At 41.3% G+C, this 20,350-nt stretch overlaps 1 protein-coding gene across 3 annotated transcripts in view; it reads left to right on the top strand.

The window, feature by feature from the left end:
- The window catches only part of slc4a10a (solute carrier family 4 member 10a), a 182,086-nt gene that overhangs the window by 82,937 nt on the left and 78,799 nt on the right, over positions 1-20,350 (top strand). For 2 of the 3 annotated variants that reach the window (XM_052025762.1, XM_052025742.1), the window contains exons 4-7: positions 848-986; positions 6,386-6,546; positions 11,848-12,033; positions 20,124-20,174. In XM_052025762.1, the coding sequence (XP_051881722.1) occupies positions 848-986; positions 6,386-6,546; positions 11,848-12,033; positions 20,124-20,174 (537 nt within the window). The remainder of the gene's footprint in view (positions 1-847; positions 987-6,385; positions 6,547-11,847; positions 12,034-20,123; positions 20,175-20,350) is intronic. The other variant, XM_052025752.1, reaches the window with a different exon arrangement.

Raw genomic sequence — 20,350 nt, 5'->3', positions numbered from 1 at the left:
CACTTCTACTATCTCTCTTTTCCTTTTTCTCCTTTTTTTCCTCTTCCCCCTGCTCCTTTCCTGCCCCCAACACTCTCTGCCTTCTTTGTTCCTCCCTGCAGCATTGGTTAAAAAATATTAATGTTCCATTATCATTGTAGTGTGATTAAAACCATGACTGGGTCACGATTAATTAATGTCACAGAATTTAAGATTTTCTGTTGCACAAATTTAGAGTCACTGCATAACTTCAGAAAATTGCTCAATTTTTTTATGTGGCAATGATGTTTAGATTTAAAGAATGACTCCAATATAAATGGAAAGTTGGGGAAAAATCGGGAGCCAAGAGCAACAGAAACCCCAACAGTACTGGGGCCATTCAGATCCTTCTTGTCTTACTGAGAGACCCTCGCAATTGTATTGTAGCTCCACCTTCTGCTTTATTCTTTAGCTTAGCAGGGGTGGCCAAGTGAATGTTTTTTTTCTTGCAGGCTCTAAAGTCAATTTGGATGCCCTGTTGTGAAATGCAATATATAAATGTAAGCCTTTATTTCTGTTTAGAAACAAATATGTTCCGTAGGTTAGGGGCCAAACAGTGAATGAGTTATAGGTTTTCTGAAGTCTTCCCAGATATCCTATTGGAGGAAATTATTGATCTCCATCAACCTTTCAGATCAGTGAACAATTTGTGTCCATTTCTAGAGAGAATCTTATCCAGAATGCCTGAGGGACTTTCCCTGATCAGTCAATGTCTGAAAGACAGAAATAGATTAACAATGAGCATTATCTTTCAGCAGAAATGCACCTTTTTCATAAGAATTCATTTTAAACATTTTTTTCCTCACTTCACTTTTCAATGTCTTTTCAGATACTCCGTCCCAGCGAGTGCAGTTTATTCTTGGAATAGAGGATGATGATGAAGAACATATCCCACATGATCTCTTCACTGAACTTGATGAAATCTGCATGCATAATGGTGAAGATACAGAATGGAAGGAGACTGCTAGGTGATTTGTACTTCTGAACAACAAATTGATTCAACAAATGAAATGTGATGCTCAGCTTCTAATGTTTATATGTTGTTCTGGGTTTAGCTGATTAAAGCACAGATAAGCTGACCCATACAGAAAGGAAAAATCCTATATTAAATCCAGATTTAGATGTTTGATTTAAGTAGGAATTGGTGGAAAATGCATCAGCATTATCCTCTTGGTGTAAGATCCCTGTTTGAATTTGTCTAATGTGGGGTGGCCATTGTACACCAAGATGATTGGAAAACAGGCTCTGCCATACCAGCTTAGCATAACCCCCCCATATGGATACACAGATACAGACCCTTACACACACTCAAAGTGTACGCAGCCACACTCTAACTGCACGCACACATAAAAACACACGCACAAACTCGCTCTCTCACATGTGGATACAAACATAAGATTCTTTCCACATCCTCTTTCTTGTTCCCACCTCCCTTGCACTACCGCCCTAATCCTCACCTCCCCTTCCCTTAGTCCTCTTTCTCTCTGCCTCCCTCTCCCATTCCTCTTCACATCCACCTTCTCTCAGCTCCTTGCCCATCTTGCTCTTCCTTTCCTTCTCCATCACCCCACCCTCCCTCTCTCCCACCCGACACTTTACCCCTCCCACATCTGCTGGATGCTTGCTCTCTCCCAGGGTGAGGTCAGTACCATTTGGTGTCTCCAGGGCAATTCCCTCCTCTGGGTCCCAGTAGATGTGCCACCCATGTCCTGAGGACTTGGATCATACCTTGCACCCAAAGAACACCAGCTAATAGAGTCATAGAGTAATGCAGCACAGAAACAGGCTGTTGTGCTGAGGCATCCTGAAGGAACCAGAAGAGATGAAAGGACTGTGATCTTTTCTGGTTCCTGAACTTCTATAGTGCTCATGGCTGTATGCAGAATAATGGCCCTTTTTGCTCATGGTAAAAGAAAAAATGACTATGATTTTACTCTGTAAGCCAATTAGGCATCTGGTCATTGTTTGAAGTCAGGAATGGGCTTGGCTTTGATGGCTGCTCACTCAATTATAACACTATCATTTATTGTCCAGGGTTAAACATGCAGATGTGTAGAGGATAGGACAATCAGAAATGAGGCAAATGGATAAAATTATAAACGGAGACAAAGAGATGGCAGAACCATTAGCCACATATTTTGATTCTGTTTTCACAAAGAAGTAGGCAAACAACCTCCCAGATGTGTAAGGGAAGCAAGGAACTTGAGAGAGGAAGGACTGAAGGAAATCAGAAATAGAAAATAAATAGTGCTAGGGAAATCAATGAGGCTATAGACTGACAAACTCTCAAGGTCTGATAATCTATATCCCAGAGTACTAAAGGAATGGGTCTGGAAATGGTGGATGTATTGGTAAACAATTTACAACATTCTAGGATGGTTCCTACAAGTTGGAGGATGGCAAATTATAACCCCACTACTTAAAAGGAGGGAGAGGAAAAGTGGAATCACAGACCAATAAGCCTAACATTGGCAGTTGGAAGATGCTAGAATCCCTTATAAAGGATGCAATAACACTTGGAAATCATTAACGGGATTGGACAAAGTTGTCATGAGTTAAGGGAAGGGAATTCATGCTTAAATCTATGGCAGCAATTTGAGAATTGTAATTAGTGGACTAGGTAAGGGAAAACCAATGTTTGCTATGTCTTTGGACTTTCAGAAGGCTTTTGGTGAGGATCCACATAAGACAGTAGTGTGCAAAGTTAAAGCACATGAGATTGGGGATATATGACGCTATGTATTGAGAATTGGTTGTCAGGCAGGAAACAGAAGAAATAAATTGGTCTTTCTCTGGGTGCCTGGCAATGACTACTGGGGTGCCTAGGGGATCCGAGCTTGGGCCTCAGCTATTTCTAATGTATGTCAATGGTGTGGATGTGGTGTGGCTGTCAGGAGAAGGAAGGAGAATACGCAGGTAGTGCAGATTACCCCTGTGGCCGTTCCCCTGAATAACAGATATAAAGCTTTCGATACTGTTAGTGGGGGGTCAACCTACCAGGGGAAAGCCACATTGACCAGGTCTCTGGCACTGAGCCTGTGTGGTGCAGAAGGGAAGGAGGGAGAAGAGGAGATCGGTAGTGATAGGGATTCCATAGTAAGGGGGGCAGACAGGAGATTCTGTGGACGTGAAGGAGACTCCCAGATGGTATGTTGCCTCCTGGGTGCCAGGGTCAGGGATGTCTCGGATCGGGTTCACGGCATTCTGAAGGGGGAGGGCGAACAGCCAGGAGTCGCAATACATATTGGTACCAATGGCATAGGTAGGAAAAGAAATGAGGTCCTGAAGAGGGAATATAGGAAGCTAGGTAGGAAGCTGAAAAGCAGGACCTTAAGAGTAGTAATCTCTGGACTGCTGCCTGTGCCATGCGCCAGTGAGGGTAAGAATAGGTTGATTTGGCAGATGAATGCATGGCTGAGGAGTTGGTGCAGAGGGCATGGTTTCAGATTTGTGGATCATTGGGATCTCTTCTGGGGAAGGTATGACCTGTACAAAAGGGACGGGTTACACCTGAACTGGAGGGGGAACCAATATTCTTGCGGGCAGGTTTGCTAGAGCTGTTGGGGAGGGTTTAAACTAGTTTGGCAGGGGATGGAAACTGAGTGATAGGTCAGAGGTTAGTTCATTCAGTGTACAAGTAGATGTAGTGTGTAGAAAGACTGTGAGGAAGGATAGGCAGTTGAAAGGGCAAAATTGCAGTCAGTTGGATGGGCTGAAATGTGTCTACTTTAATGCGAGAAGTGTCGGGAAGAAGGGTGATGAATTTAGAGCATGGGTAAGTACATGGAACTACAACGTGGGTTTCATTACAGAGACTTGGCTGTCACAAGGGCAGGAATGGCTGCTGGATATTCCGAGGTTTAGATGTTTCAACAGGGACAGGGATGGAGGTAAAAGAGGTGGGGGAGCGGGTTTGCTGATCAGGGACAGTATCACAGCTGTAGGAAGGGAGGACGTCCTGGAGGGATCGTCTACTGAGTCAGTGTGGGTGGAAGTCAGAAACAGGAAGGGAGCGATCACTCTATCGGGAGTATTCTGCAGAGCCGCCCCCACCCCCCCCCCCAGTAGCAGCCGAGATACTGAGGAACAGATCAGGAGGCAGATTTTGGAGAGGTGCAAAAATAACAGGGTTGTTGTCATGGGTGATTTCAACTTCCCTAATATTGATTGGCACCTCCTTAGTGTAAAGGAGATAGATGGGGCAGAGTTTGTTAGGTGTGTCCAGGAAGGATTCCTAATACAGTATGTGGATAGGCTGGTGACCAGTGGTGTTATGCAGGGATCTGTTCTGGGACCCCTGCTCTTTGTGATTTTTATAAATTACTTGGATGAGGATGTGAAAGGGTGGGTTAGTAAGTTTGCAGATGACACAAAGGTTGGTGGTGTTATGGATAGTGTAGAAGGTTGCTGTAGGGTACAACAGGACATTGATAGGATGCAGAGCTGGGCTGAGAAGTGGCAGATGGAGTTCAACCTGGAAAAGTGTGAAGTGATACACTTTGGAAGATCAAATTTGAAGGCAGAATACAAGGTTAATGGCAGGACTCTTTGCAGTGTGGAGGAACAGAGGGATCTTGGGGTGCACGTCCATAGATCCCTCAAGATTGCCGTGCAGGTTGATAGGGTTGTTAAGAAGGCTTATGGTGTGTTGGCCTTCATTAGTCGGGGTATTGAGTTCAAGAGCCAGGTAATGTTGCAGCTCTAGAAAACTCTAGTTAGACCACACTTGGAGTATTGTGTTCAGTTCTGGTCGCCTCGTTATAGAAAGGATGTGAAAGCTTCAGACAGAGCAGAGGAGATTTACCAGGATGCTGCCTGGATTGGAGAGCATGTCTTATGAGGATAGATTGAGTGAGCTCAGGCTTTTCTCTTTGGAATGAAGCAGGATGAGAGGTGACCTGATAGAGGTGTACGAGATGATAAGAGGCATAGATTGAGTGTACGGTCAGAGACTTTTTCCCAGAGTGAAAATGGCTAACGTGAGGGGGCATAATTTTAAGGTGATTGGAGGAAGGTATAGGGGGGATGTCAGAGGTAAGTTTTTTTTTACACAGAGACTGGTGGGTGCGTGGAACGCACTGCTAGCAGAGGTGGTGGAGGCAGATACATCAGGGACATTTAAGAGACTCTTAGATGGGCACATGAATGATTTTAAAAAAAATGGCGGGCTATGTGGAAGGGAAGGGTTAGATAAATGTTGGAGCAGGAGAAAATGTCGGCATAACATCATGTGCCAAAGGGCCTGTACTGTGCTGTTATGTTCTATGAGGGAATTAAATGTAAGATCTCCATATTTGCGGATGAGAAAATTTGGGGGATATGAGGAGGATGCAATGAATTCCAATCTGATTGAGACAACTTGTGTGAGTGGGTAAATGCTTGACAAATAAAGTTTGATCTGGTTAAATATGAGGTTATCCACCAGTCCTAAAAATGTAAAGCCAAGTTATTATTGGAATACAAGAACACAAGAAAATAAGAGTAGGAGTAGGCTTCTAGGTCCCTCCTGCCATTCAATACAATCATGGCTGATCTATTCAGGCCTCCACTTCTGTGCCAGTTTCCCATAGCTCTCAATTCCCCAATCTTTCAATAATTTATCTACCACTACTCTAAATACTTATAATGATCTAGCCTCACAACCCACTGGTGTAGAGGATTCCTGAGATTTGCCACCTGAGAGATGATAGTTAGGGAAAAGAGAAGCTGAAACAAAACCTAGATGTCCTTGTACACCCGTTACTGAAAACAAGTGTTCAGGTGCAGAAAACAGGAAGACAAGTGGTATGTTGGCCTTTATTGCAGGAAGATTTTGGTACAAGTGCAAGGATGACTTGCTGCAGCTGTACAGGGCTTTGCTGACACCCTATTTGGAGTTTTGTGTGCAGTCTTGGTCATCTTGTGTGAAGAAGAATGTTCTTGCAATGAAGGGAGTGCAGTGAAGATTTTCTATACTGATTCCTGTGATAGCAGGACTTACATATGAAGAAAGATTGGGTTGGTTAGGCCTGTATTCCCTGGAATATAGAAGAATGAGAGAGCATCTCAAGGAAACCAATAAAATTCTAACAGCACTAGACAGATGAGGTATAGGGAGGATGACTGGAGAGTCCATGATTGATGTTCACAGCCTCGGGGGGGTGTGACACTTAGAACAAAGATAAGGAGAAATTGCATAATGGAGGTGTGCTTTATTACTAGAAAAGAAAATGTTTATGCCTTGATAATTTTCCAAAGTAGAGAACTGTCATGCGCTAATGAGTTTGCCCTCAGATTGTCATCATGGTACAGGAACTTTATTTAATATATGACATGATAAATATTTTAAATGTGCTGATGTACTTTAACAATTCATCTGTGAAATTAGATGGCTAAAATTTGAGGAGGATGTCGAAGATGGAGGAGATCGATGGAGTAAACCATACGTAGCTACACTATCATTGCATAGTCTATTTGAATTGAGGAGTTGTATCATCAATGGAACAGTCCTGTTGGACATGAGAGCCAGCACCATTGAGGAAATTGGAGGTATGCTAAAATGCAAGGTGGATATTAAGGCAATGATTGTTCAAAAATAAATGAAACAAAATAGCCAGCTATTGGCTTGTAGATTATAATTAAAACACAATTTTGCCATACTTGTGGAATTGAGGGATGGGATTATGAAGTGCATTTGACATACAAGGTCAAATTATTTATGAATGACATTACTTAATGTGTGAATGACAATAAACAGTGCAGTAGTATAAAAACACTAGTTTGGAGAAATCGATTTTTTATTTGTTACTAATTTTACTTGCTTCACCCCCATATCATCAGAAAAGATTGAGCAATTATTGACCCTCTTTTCAAGATCACATTTGTAGGTGCTGATTGGTGGCTAAATAAGCTTGACTATTGTGATCTCATTTCCAAATAGTCCTCCAATATTCACCATTCAGAGGAACATTATCTGGGTCAAGTGCCTCTGGTATGCATATATGAGTAAAGACCATAATATGTTCACTGACACAAGTACAACAAATTGTGTTTGTGGCCACCTGTAATGAACTCAAATTAGCTTTTTTGTGGAAAGTGGATTTTAGGTTTCCTCTTCTTATCCTTATCCTCCTCTACCTACCCTCCTCCTCCTCTTCATTATTTTATTTGTCAGCCAATTGCTGTATACTTAATGATTAGGAGTGTCCCATTATGATGCCGTGTGCTTGGCTTGTGCACGGACTATGCCAAGAGTAGACAGCACTCATAGCAATCTGCTTTGCTGTGGAGCATAAATGCAATGGGTAGAACAGACTACCACATGACTACATGCATGGAGCTTTACTGTCTGTGGACACACCAGCTGGATGCTGAGGAAAGAGGAATCCTTTAGTATTCTGCTACTGACACCCACAAAACAATGTATATCCAGACATTGGACTCACTGGACCACATGAAGCTTGTAATCTTAACTAAAGCATGCTTTTGCTGAACCTGCTGACTTCTGTAAGAAGGAATGAAATAGAGTCATAGAGCAATGCAGCATGGATGCAGGCCCTTCAGCCCAACAAGTTCATGCCGACCATGGTGTCCACCCATCTAGTCCCAATTTCCTGTGTTCGGCCCATATCCCTCTAAGCCCCGTCTCTACATGTACTTATCTAAGTGCTTCTGAAAAGATACTATTGTACCTGCCTCAACCATTTCCTCTGGCAGTTCGTTCCCTATATGCACCACTCTCTGTGTGGAAAAAGTTGCCCCTCAAGTCCCTTTTAAATCTTTCTGCTCTCACCCTAAATCTATGCCCTTGAGTTTTGGGCTCTGCTATCCTGGGGAAAAGACTGCTACCATCCACCTTATCCATGCCCCTCATGGTTTGAGAAACCCTAAGTTCCCCTCTCATTCTCCTATGCTCCAAGGAATAAAGACCTAGCCTGGCCAACCTCTCCTGATAACTCAGGCCCTCTAGTCCTGGCAACATCATTGTAAATCTTTTCTGTAATCTTTCCAGTTTAACCACATCTTTCCTATAACAGGGTGACCAAAACTGTACACAGTACTCTAAGTGCGGCCTCACCAGTGACTTATACTATTGCAACTCCTTTATGCAGTACCCTGACTGATGAAGACAAGCATGCTAAACAGCTTTTTCACCACCCTGTCTACCTGTGATGTCACTTTCAACGAACTATGCACTTGTACTCCTAGATCCCTCTGTTCCATTACACTCTTTAGTGCCCTACCATTCATTATATAAGTCCTAAGCTAGTTTGACTTTCCAAAATGCATCACCTCACACTTACCTGTATTGAAGCCCATTTGCCACTCCTTGTCCTGCTTCCCTAACTGAACAAGGTCCCCCTGTAATCTACGATAACCTTCTTCACTATCGACAACATCTCCTAATTTTGTGTCATCCACAAACTTGCTGATCAAACCTTGTGCATTTGCATCCAAATCATTTATATAGATAACGAATAACAAGGGTCCCAAAACCAACTTCTGCGGCACACCACTAGCCACCGGCCTCCATTCCAAGAAACAACTTGCAACCTCCACCCTCTGCTTCCTACCTCTGAGCCAATTTTGAATCCACCTAACGGGCTCTCCCTGGATTCCGTGGGACCTAACCTTCCAGACCAGCCTACCATGTGGGACCTCGTCAAAGGCCTTGCAGAGGTCCAAATAGACAACATCCACTACCCTACCCTCATCTACCTTTGTGGTTACCTCTTCAAATAATCTCCAAAAGATCCATCAAGCATGACTTTCCATGCACAAAGCCATGCTGACTCCTCCTAATCAGACTCTGTCTATCCAAATGCTGGTAGATACTGACCCTCAGAATTCCCTCCAGTAACTTCCCCATTACTGATGTCAGGCTGACTGGCCAGTAGTTCCCTGGCTTGTCCTTGCTACCTTTCTTAAACAATGGAAAAACATTAGCCACCTTCCAGTCTTCAGGAATTTCACCAGTTACTAACGATGAAGCAAATACAGTATCTCCGCAAGACCCTCTGCAGTTTCTCCTCTAGCCTCCCACAAAGTCCGAGGATGCACTCGGTTAGGCCCTGAGGATTTATCCAACTCAATGCGCTGTAAGGCTACAAATACCTCTTCCCTGGTAATATGACTGTCCTCCAAAACATCACCATTTATTTCCCTTATCTCTTGAGCAACCATCATTTTGTCCTCAGTAAACAAGAGGAGAAATATCTGTTAAAATTCCCACCCATCTCCTGCAGCTCAAGACATAGGCGGCCCTGCTGATTTCTAAGGGGACCTACTCTCTCCTTAGCCACCCTTTTACTCTTGGGATTTTCCTTAAATTTACGTGCCAGATCCATCTCATACCCTCTCTGCCCTCCTGATTTCCCTCTTAGATTTTCTTAATCTTTTTATAGTCATCAAGAGATTCACTCTTCCCTGACTTCCTAAACCCAATGTATGTTTCCTTCTTGTACTCAATGTATGTTTCCAGAGCCTCAATATCTTTTATCAGCCAAGGTTCCCTAAACTTGCCAGGTTTACCCTTCACCCTCACAGGAACATGCTGCCCCTGGACTCTTGATATTACACTCTTAAAAACCTCCCACTTGCCATTCATTCCTTTCCCTTCAAACAGGCTCACCCAAATGACCTCTGCGAGATCCTGCCTAGTTCCCCCCAAGTTAGCTCTGCTCCAGTTTAGGACCCTAAGCTGTGGACCTGTCCTATCCTTTTCCATCTTAAAACTTATAACATTATGGTTACTAAAGCCAAATTGCTCCCTGACTGCCACTTCAGTTACCTACCTTAATTCCCTAAGTGCATGTCTAGTATTGCACCGTCCCAAGTAGGACCCTCTATATATTGACTCAGGAAACTTTCCTGGACATATTTCACAAATTCTACCGTGTCCAGGCCCTTAACATTCTGGGTAGTCCAGTCAATACCAGGGAAATTAAAATCTCCCACTAATACAACCCTATTTTTCTTACAACTGTAGAAATTTCTCTCTACACCTGCTCCTCAAGTTTCTGCTGAATATTGGGGGGTCTATAATACAGCCCCACTAGAGTGTCCCTCCCCTATGTAATCATACCTCTTGGATTTGAGAGCCTCAGTGACATCCCTAGTCCAACATCTTGTGTAAGTCTCCAGCTTGAGCCTGTAAAGAGCCAGGCACATGATAGGCATCGGTGATGTTATCTTTGTTCAGCTCTGAAATTAGAACTGCGGTTGCAGTAGTTAGCAGATTTCAGTGAGGAATATCTTTCCTGAAGTACAGAATTGCAATCATATGTTTGTTACATCACAGAGGGAGGGCATTTAGCTCATTTCGTTTTTGCTGACATCTAGTGTAATCTAGTCAGAGTTTTTCCTCACAGCCCTTCCACAGTCTGGCCTGGTTGCCGCTTTAATTCCCCATCCCATTCCCACTCTGACCTTTTGGTCTGTGGCCTTCTGTCCTGTCACAATGAGCTTGAGGAATGGCACTTAATTTTCTGTCTGGGCACGTTGCAGCCTTCAGGACTCAATATTGAATTCTACAACTTTAGGTGAATCAGTCATCAATCTTCATCAATCTATGATATTAGTTCTGTTTTTTTCCCCTTTCTTGCTTCCTCTCTGGGGGTGGAGCACATGCACAGGCTGATCTGCTGGCCATCTCTCTGTGCTCTCCATTTCACAACTCCTACATTCTCTTGTCTATGTTCTTTTGCCTCTTCTCGTTCTCTAATTGTTTCCATTCATTCCTCAATCAGATAGCCTATTTATAGCTTATCCACCCTGGTTTCACCCTGTCAGAGACATCCCTTTCCCCCCCCCCTCACTCTCTCTGCAGCTTTACAAGTTTCTTTTGTCTCCTTTTCAGTTCTGACGAAGGGTCTACGACTTGAAACGGTAACTCAATTTCTCTTCCCAGAGATGCAGCCTGACCTGCTGAGTATTTCCAGCATTTTCTGTTTTTATTTTGGATTTTCAGCATTTGCAATCTTCTTTTTAATTGTCACTGGCTTGGGATGTGGGGAAGAGGCAAAATTTAAATTATCCCTTTACATTCTCCAGCACATGAAGTGCCTTCTTGGTCTTAAAATTTTACATTCGTTATAAAGGAACCAATGATCCTATCAGAGGTGCAGTTGAAGAGATGTTAATCCATTGTCCTGTCTGTCTTTTTAAATGGATGGAAAGGATCTCACAGCATCATTCAAAGAAGAACAAATAATTTTCACCACTGTCTTGCCAGTACTTAACCTTTAAATGGCATTGCTGAAAAGCAGAATTTGTTATTATTTGTTGTAGCTCATTCAAGGATGCTGTGCATATATTAGCTGCCACATTTCTTACGTTGCATCACCTGCAACTATTCAATGATACTTTACTGACTGTAAATCACCTTGAGGTATCTTGCAGTCATGTTGAGCATTATATTTATGCAAATTCTTTCTCTTTTTTTTAATAGTCTGCTTTTCACGCATTTGTGTCCTTCCCAATGCTTTTTTATTTGTTTCCATTGTCGACTTGCATCACAATATTTTCCAATTTCTCCAGGCATTGATGCTCCCAGGCTTCTCATCTTTTTCTATGTTCTTGTCTGGTCCCACCCCATTACAATACCTTGCTCCCCACTGCCCTCTTTTTCTGCTATTGTTCTATTTCATGCAGCTGCCTGTTCTATGCTTCTGAACTAATGTATTGTGATCCCAGTGACCCTTGATGATGGGGACATTAACATATTTGAAACAAGGTCGCAATGGTAAAGTGTTCTTTCTGCAAACTAAAACAATTTTTTCAGTTATCAGCTGGTCACTAGATAACTTGCCTCAAATCTTTTTGATCTTGATTGCAATTTACTTTTCACAGATCTAATTCTGGACCAGCAAGTAGCCTCGGGACTGAGTGATGAAATTCGTCAAAAGGTGCATCAGGCACTCCTAAAACAGCATCATCATCAAAGTCAGAAGAAGTTTAGCAATCGAATTCCCATAGTAAGATCCTTTGCTGATATTGGAAAGAAACACTCTGATCCACATTCTCTGGATAAAAATGGTGAGATGCCAGCATCTAATGCTTAAAGTCTGCAAAGCAAAGACTTTAATGACATAAGACTTTAATATGTTAAAAATAAATAATGAAAATTTGTTCATAATTAGAATTAATATAAATATGGAAGCACAACAACCATTATTTATTAATTGTAAATAATGACTGAAGAAATTCTACATTTTCATTCAATTTTGTTGTGTTAAAAATATTCAGTTTTTTATACACACTTTTTATACACATCCCATTTTGCTTCATTTAAAATTTTTGCACTTTATACAATGCCGTTTGAGCTTTTTTGAACAATAAGGCCAAAATAGTAATTATAAGAGGTATGATTACTTGGCATTTAGTATTGTTAAGCACAAAAACTGCATAACTTCAGGAGTCCTGAAGGAAGCATGATAGGCAAGATATTCCTCACAACTACCACTGACTGACCAACCATCCCATCCCGCAGCCCCTCCCTTCCCCAATTCCTGCACCATACTGGGAGCTGTTAAAGCCATGGTTTTCAGTGGGAAATCACTGCTGCCAGTAGAGAGGCTGAATCAGCTGACTATGTACTAGAATGGTGATTTAGCCAGGGGAATTGCATCCAACTTCTGTATCATAGGACTGGTTGCTATGATAGTGGAACTGGAGATCTGGAGCAAGAATCAGACCATTAAGCCCCCTCCCCATCTTTACATGAAGATCGTGCATACATTTGATCCCTCTGTGTATCAGAGAGGAATCCATGAGCATCTTCTGTGGTGTATTTCCTAACATTGGTTTAGATAAAGATTGCCCTTTTAAGGAACTTGACCAAGCCTTCTTCCTGTCCTGAAGGCTGGCTTTCCCGATCAAGATTTAGGTGTGCATGCAATCTTCATTATTGCATGATTGATGGACATCATTGCTGTTCACACAGTGACAGGCATGTTGGAAAACCATGAGGAAATAAGTGTGTGACTCAAATTCTTTTTGTGTACTAATGAAAAATACTGGAAGCATTCAGCAGGTTAACCAGCTTCTGTGGAGATAAGTAACCAAGTGATATTTCAGGTCAAGTATCCTTCATCAGAATTGGGAAAGTGATAAAACAAAAGCACTGTATATTCTTTGGAGTTGAGAAAAATGAGGGATGATCTTCCGATGGATATAAGATCTTTGAGGGGCATGAAAGGTGATGACGAGATATGTCTACTAGTCAGAGAACCTCAAACGAGGGAACAAGATTAGGGAGTGGTCATTCAAAGCTGAGATGCATAGGAGCCTGTTGCAGTGGCAGGTGAATCTCTAGAAATTTTTATTCTCGAGGGTTATGCAGGCCAGATCATTGGGGGGTGGGTGGTGGGGGAGGCTGGTGAATAAAGTGCAAGTAGATAATTTCTTGGAACATCATGGAATTGGGGGCTATGGGAACTAGCACGGAAAAGCGGGTGAGGCCTTTGACTAGTCAGCCATGATCATATTGAATGGCACAGACGGGATTGAGGGGCCAAGTGGCCAACCACTGCTTTGATTTTCTTAAGTTCTTGTGTTTTAAATTGCAGAATGGGGGAGGGTAAAGAGGGAAGGTCTGTGATTGGGTGCAGACCAAAGTTATCAAAGTAACAATTACTTTTAATACTGGCATATATTTTCAAAAAAAGGAAACAAATTGAAACAGAAAGGCATGGCCACATTTCTGAGGGAGTGCAAACAAAAGGGTGGTTACCTGAATTTGTTAAATTCATTATTGAATCCAGAGGGCAGTCATGTACGCAGTGTCTACATTGAACTTTGTTGGAGCAATGTAGGAGGTTAAAGATGGAGGAAGAAGTTAGAATGAGAGTGAGACAGAGAATTAAAGTGACAAGTGACTGGAAGTTCAGGGTCCCCCCTTGCAGACTGAATGAAGGTGTTTGTAGTGGAGACCACATTTTAAGCACTGAATGTCATAGCTAACTTGAACGAAGTGCAAGTGACTTGCTGTTTCATCTGGATGGATTGTTTTAGAGTCATAGAATTGTACAGCATGGAACCAGCCCATTCATCCCAACTCGTCCATGCTGACCGGTAGGTACCCTTCTGTATTAATCCCAACTCCCGGCATTTGGTCCATTACCTTCTATGCCTAGGTGATTCAAGTGATCATATAGTTGCTTCACAAATGCTGTCAGTGGCCTAGCTTCAACCTCTCACTCAGGCAGTGCATTCCAAGTACTTACCACTCTCTGGGTGAAGAAGGTTCCTCTCATGTCCCCTATAAATCTCTTCCCCTTACCCTATATCTATGTCCTCTAGTTTTATCTACCTCTGATATAGGAAAAATTTCCTGCAGTTTACCCTATTTACACCCTTCATAATCTCAATCGTGTTCCATTTTATGGAGAGACAAAAAATTCTGCAGATGCTGGAATCTGGAGCAATACACAAAAAGTGCTGGAGGAACTCAGCAGGTCAGGCAGCATCCATGGAGGGAAATAAACCGTCGACGTTTCGGGCCAAGACCTTTCATCAGGACCGGAAAGGAAGAGGACAGAAGCCAGAATAAGAAGGTGGGGAAGGGGGAGGAGTACACGCAGGCAGGGGATAGGTGAGTACAGGAGTGGGGTGGGGGAAGAAAAAGAAGTGTTGCTCAGGTTACATGATTAATTTTACACTTCCATTCAAACACACAGAGCATAGAAACCATGCTTAATGCAGTTATAAGTTATAAATTGAACAGTTATGTATTCAACAACAATCTTGCTTGGAATGGGACCTCGCAATGTGTGTTACAGGTTGATCATTTTTTTTAGTATCTTACAGTTTGAATATAATTTGCTAGAGGTTGAGTTATTCAGAGGAGAGGCTAATGGCGAGATGGCATTTGTGTAAAACAAACAAATTTGCTGGCTAATTTCAATATTTAAAGCATTAACAAACCATTAATTTTTCAACATGGTTTGACTCGTTAGTAAAATTTAATGATCATATACAGAAAAAAAGTAACTAAAGATCATATTAGTACCATTTATCTCTATAAACAACATTTGTATACACAGCTAACCTCTTGCCTCTTTATGAATTATGGAGGCTAGATAAAATCTGTGAATGAAGATCTCTGTGTGGTGGATTCAGTTATGTGTAGATATTTATATAGTTGCCTATTCAGTTTTTATGATCCATTGAGTAAGTTCTTTATAAATTCATTAACAGTTCATTCTGTAAATAGCAAGTTACCATTTTCATACTGGAGCCCATTTTTGAAATGTGAAAATTCTGTGTTAGGCTCTCTCTTGCAAGGCTGTTAAAAGGCAGATTATAGCAACGCATTTGCAAACAATGTAAATAAGTATGGTTGTGTTTTAAAGTCTTTTACATTATACTTTAAATCATAGCAAGGTAAAGAGACAGACACCAGAAAAAAATGAAGCAGGACTGTTTCATTCATTTTTAGTGCTATTAAAAATAAAAGGCCACCTTAGTTCCAAAATGAATCAAATAGGAAGAGAAAAATTAAAAAAAAACCTCTGTTGGAAACTTTCTCCAAGAATTCCCCCTTTCTTTGTTTTTAATGGAGGTGAGCCAGGGAAAGGGGCAGAACAATCAATTTGCTCTCCATAAATGTATTGGTTATTTAAATATTGTAGCAAGGCTACATATAGCTAGCAGCTAGAACCTAATATTAACATTTCAGGGTTTTTGGGTGCTTTTGATGCCTCACATAAGTCAGGAGGTGCAGGAGTTTCATATTAGTCTGTTTGGCCTAGTAATTCAATTTCATTGGTACAGAAAGTTGTTCTCTACCAGAAAATATTTTCCAAATTCAGAAGATGCAGTGATAGATAAAGTGCTTATGGCTTTCTCTAAATTATTCCTTTGGCCTGATCCATTTGTGGAAGTAATACTAGATGCATTAGAAAATCAATTTGGTAGTAGATCATAAGCAATTATTTTTCCTGTTCTGTATGTGTATTAATATATATCTGGTGCTCATCTAACACTTCTGGTCCCTTGTTCCTCCACTACAAGTATCTCAATCACACCATCCATTCTACACAATCACAGAACACTACAACTGGACAGTCTGTCCCCCAAACCCGGGAAATGACAAACCACCCATCACCACTGCCCCTTTCTCAAACATTTTTCCTTCAAGCTAGTTGGAGGCTTCCCAGTTGTTCCCAGGATAAGGCCTCTTCCAGAGTGTACACTCTGCCATATTCATCAATCAGAAAATGGGCCAAGAATGAGAGACTTGCCAGATAAATGTGAACAACATGAGGTCAAAACCTCTGTCCACTCATGAAGCCAATCTAGTCATGGACAGATGCCAGTTATAGAAAGAATTATTGCAACTTAAAGACAGAGGAAAGTGTTGGCTGATGTCAAAAACTAAGCCATGCTCCCATTTTTAGTTCCTGTAGACCCATGTGATAATTAGGTTGGATCAACTGCTCATTCTTATTCTAGAATAGTTTTATAACCCACATAGTTAAGGTTGATTTACAATATTTTCTGTATTAGGTGCCACTAGAAACAATGTAGCCTCTCCAATAGGTCATACAATTATCAAAAGGAAGAAAGCATTGACATTATTTTTGTTTCGTTTTTAATGTGCTCGAGATGATAAGGAATTTGGGTTCAAGAGAATGCTTCTCATTTTAGGGACATTCATTTTTTTTGTCAAGCTTTGAGACATAACACAGCTTGGTACGGCAGAGACCTATTTTTAATCAACAAAAGAGCACGCCAACTTACAGAGTCAGAGTCATCTTCTGTTAACTAGTGTAATAACTTACAATTGAATAAATATAACATACATTTTCTCTTAATCCAATTTTTTTTTGCCCTCTATTTCTCTTAATGTATCTAATTTGTATTTTTTTTATTCACCCTATTTACCACCGTTCTTTTGATTCTTATCCTGTACTTAATCCAATTGGTCTCATTGTTGTTCAAGTTTGCAGATGATCTGCTGACTGCACCACTAGAGGTTCACACTTCCAGCAGTTTGCAACGTGGAACATTTTTGAGCTCGATAGTGAGGAAAAAATGCATAGTAACTGAGGCATACCGCTAGATATGCACTGCATCAAAGCCTGTGTGAATGCATTAGTAGGTAATAAAATTCTGAAAAAAAATGCAGTGCCTCGGAGGCCATACTTGAAATGTGTATTACGTCAGGCTTCATTCAATTGGACAGGAAACCGATGACTCCTTGGGGTCTATTGTTTCCAGTATAAAAACCCATAGTTTTGGCTTGCATATGAGGAATAAGTACTGGAAAGAAAATGGAGGAAATCTGACACTTGTAGAACATGGGTCAACATGTTCAGAATGTGGATGTAATAAATGTTTTTAGATTTCTAATTCACAAGTTGAACTTTACATTTATTTTTAAATTTACATATATCATTCAACCAGAATGCAGCATCTTGAGTCATTTTGTGAGATGTATGGAACAGAAGGAAGCTGTTCACACCATTGTATCCATGGTAGCTAAAAAAGAGCTATTGAGTAGTCGCACTTTCTAGCACTTGGTCCAAAAGCTTACAGGTTACAGCTCACGAAGTACTCAATGTGATGAGAGTTTCTGCCTCAACCACCCTTTCAAGGAGTGTGTTCCAGAACTTCATCAGTACTTAGGTAAACATAGTTTTCTTCATCTGTCTTGTCTTGCATATATTTCCTTTAAAATATGCCTTTTACTTGATCTCTCTGCTAAGATTCTTGGATCCTTTCTATTCTCATAACTTGCACCTTGATTAAATCTTCCCTCAGCCTGCTTCTTTATAAAGAAAGTAACCCGCTAAACTCCAATCTGACACCGTCCTCATAAATCCTCTCTGAAAGAAACATCCTTCTTGTAATATGTTGACCAGATAAACTATGGTTTCTTCAGAGTTTTATATACTGTAGCTCTGGAATGACCTGCCTGCTCTAACATTTCATGCCTTGGTTAATAAAGGGAAATTCCATTTGCCTCCTTAACCATCTTATCTTCCTGCCTTGCAGCTTTGAGTGATTATAGATGTGCATTCCTGGGTCACTCTGTTTCTCTACAATTGTCGGTATCAATTCTACTTCAATTTTTATTTTTCTTAATATCTGCAAGTGAATTTATTAGAATCATAGATTTATAGAGTAATACAGAACATGAATAGGCCCTTTGGCCCAAACCATCCATGCTGACCAAGGTGCCCATCTAAGTTAGTTCCATTTGCCTGCATTTGGCCCATATCCCTCTAAACTTTTCCTATCCATGTACTTATCCAAATATCTTTTAAATGTCGTTATTGCACCTGCCTCAACTACTTTCTCTGGCAGCTTGTTCCATATATGCACCACCCTCTGCATGAAGAAGTTGCCCCTTGGGTCCCTTTTAAATCTTTCCCTTTTCACCTTAAAGCTATGCTGTCAAGTTTTTGGCTCCTATTCCCTGGGGAAAAGACTGTATTCTCCCTACCTATGCCCCTCATGATTCTATACACCTTAATAAGGTCACCCCCTCATTATCCTACATTCCAAGGAATAAAGTCCTAGCCTGCCCAGCCTCTTCCTATAACTCAGACCCTTGAGTCCTGGCGACATTTTCGTAAATCTTCTTTGCACCCTTCCAGCTTAATGATATCTTTACTATAACAGGGTGACCAAGACTGTACACAATACTCAGTGTATGGTCTCACCAACGTCTTGTACAACTGCAACATAATGTCCCAACTGCTATATGCAATGCCCTGACTGATGAAAGCCAGTATGCCAAATGTCATCTTCACCACCCTGTCTATTTGTGATGCCACTTTCAGAGAACTGTGTACTTGTACTCCTAGGTCCCTCTGTTCCACAACACTCCCCAGGGCCCTACCATTCACTGTACAAGTCATACTATGGTTTGACTTCCCAAAATGCAACACCTTGCGCTTATCTGAATTGAAAGCCATTTGCCAATCCTCAGCCCACTTTAGCCAGCTGATCAAGATCCCCTGTAACTTTTGATAACTTTCTTCACTGTCTATGATGCCACTTATTTTAGTATTATCTACAAACTTACTAACCATGTCCTTTACATTCTCATCCAAATCGTTTAATGTAAAATAATGAACAACAAAGGTCACAGCACCGATCCCTGTGGCACACCAGTCATCGGCCTCCAGTCCAAGAAACAATCTTCCACCACACCCTCTGCTTCATACCATTGAGCCAACTACGAGTCCAGTTAGCTAGCTCTCCCTGGATCCCATGCAATCTAACCTTCCAGACTAGCTTACCGTGCGGGACCTTGTCAGAGGCCTTGCTGAAGTCCATATCGGTCATGACCACCGCTCTGCCCTCATCTATCCTCTTAGTTGCTCTTCAAAAGGCTCTAACAGATTTGTCAGACACTATTTCCCATGCACAAAGCTTAATCAGACCTTGCCTATTCAAATGCTGGTAGCTCATGTCCCTCAGAATCCCCTCCAGTAACTTATACACCAGTGATATCAGGCTAACTGGCCTGTAGTTCCCTGGCTTGTCTTTGCTACCCTTCTTAAATAATGGTACAACGTTAGCCACCCTCCAGTCTTCCAGAACTTCACTTGTGACTAAAGATGAAGCAAATAGCTCTGCAAGGCCCTCCACAATTTCTTCCCTAGCTTCCCACAAGTTTCTAGGATACATTTGGTCAGGCCCCAGGGATTTATCCACCTTAATGTGCTTTAAGACTGCCAATACCTCCTCAGTATTTTGTATGTAGAATACATTTATATTTTCTTAAAAGAAAACCACTTTCATCATTCAAAAAAAAACAGCTACCCTAAACACAAGCCAATTATTGAACTTAAGGCAACAAGGAACAAAATATTGCTATTTTGTGTAATAGAAGCTTACAATCCTTACTTTCTTCTTAATTCTTGCAAAGTTCTGCTCAATTTGTATCCCTGCCAAAAAAATATGGTGTATTACTTTGTGTCCCCTAATTCCATAATTTTTATTGCTTTTTCTGTACTTCTCTATAAACTTGTCTTACATCTGTCATTGTTTGTTCATATCCTCATAAGTCCTCACATGTTTTCTGTGTCTTGTTTCCATATTTATACCTACCTCTAACAGGCTCAACTCTTTCTGCTTCTCTCACTTCTTTCTTTTTGGCCCATTGAAAGCTGGTGGGAAGACCTCAAGGCATGCTGAAATCTCTCCTCAAAGATCTTCAGGTGATTTATTGTTTGTTCCCATCACTTTTCCATTACTAATGTCTTCTAGTATACACCATTTTGTGGTTGAGGTTGCTGGTCAGTGTTGAACACCATTGTAGCTTTCAGGTAATGGGAAGAAAAAGTAATTAATTATTTATTACCACCATTGAGTCTATGCCAATTCCCAACAGAGC

The sequence above is a fragment of the Pristis pectinata genome, chromosome 1 (assembly GCF_009764475.1).
Source record: "Pristis pectinata isolate sPriPec2 chromosome 1, sPriPec2.1.pri, whole genome shotgun sequence".
Taxonomy (NCBI): Eukaryota; Metazoa; Chordata; class Chondrichthyes; order Rhinopristiformes; family Pristidae; genus Pristis; species Pristis pectinata.
Note: the sequence above shows the minus strand (reverse complement) of the source record. Positions and strands in the feature narration are given on the sequence as shown.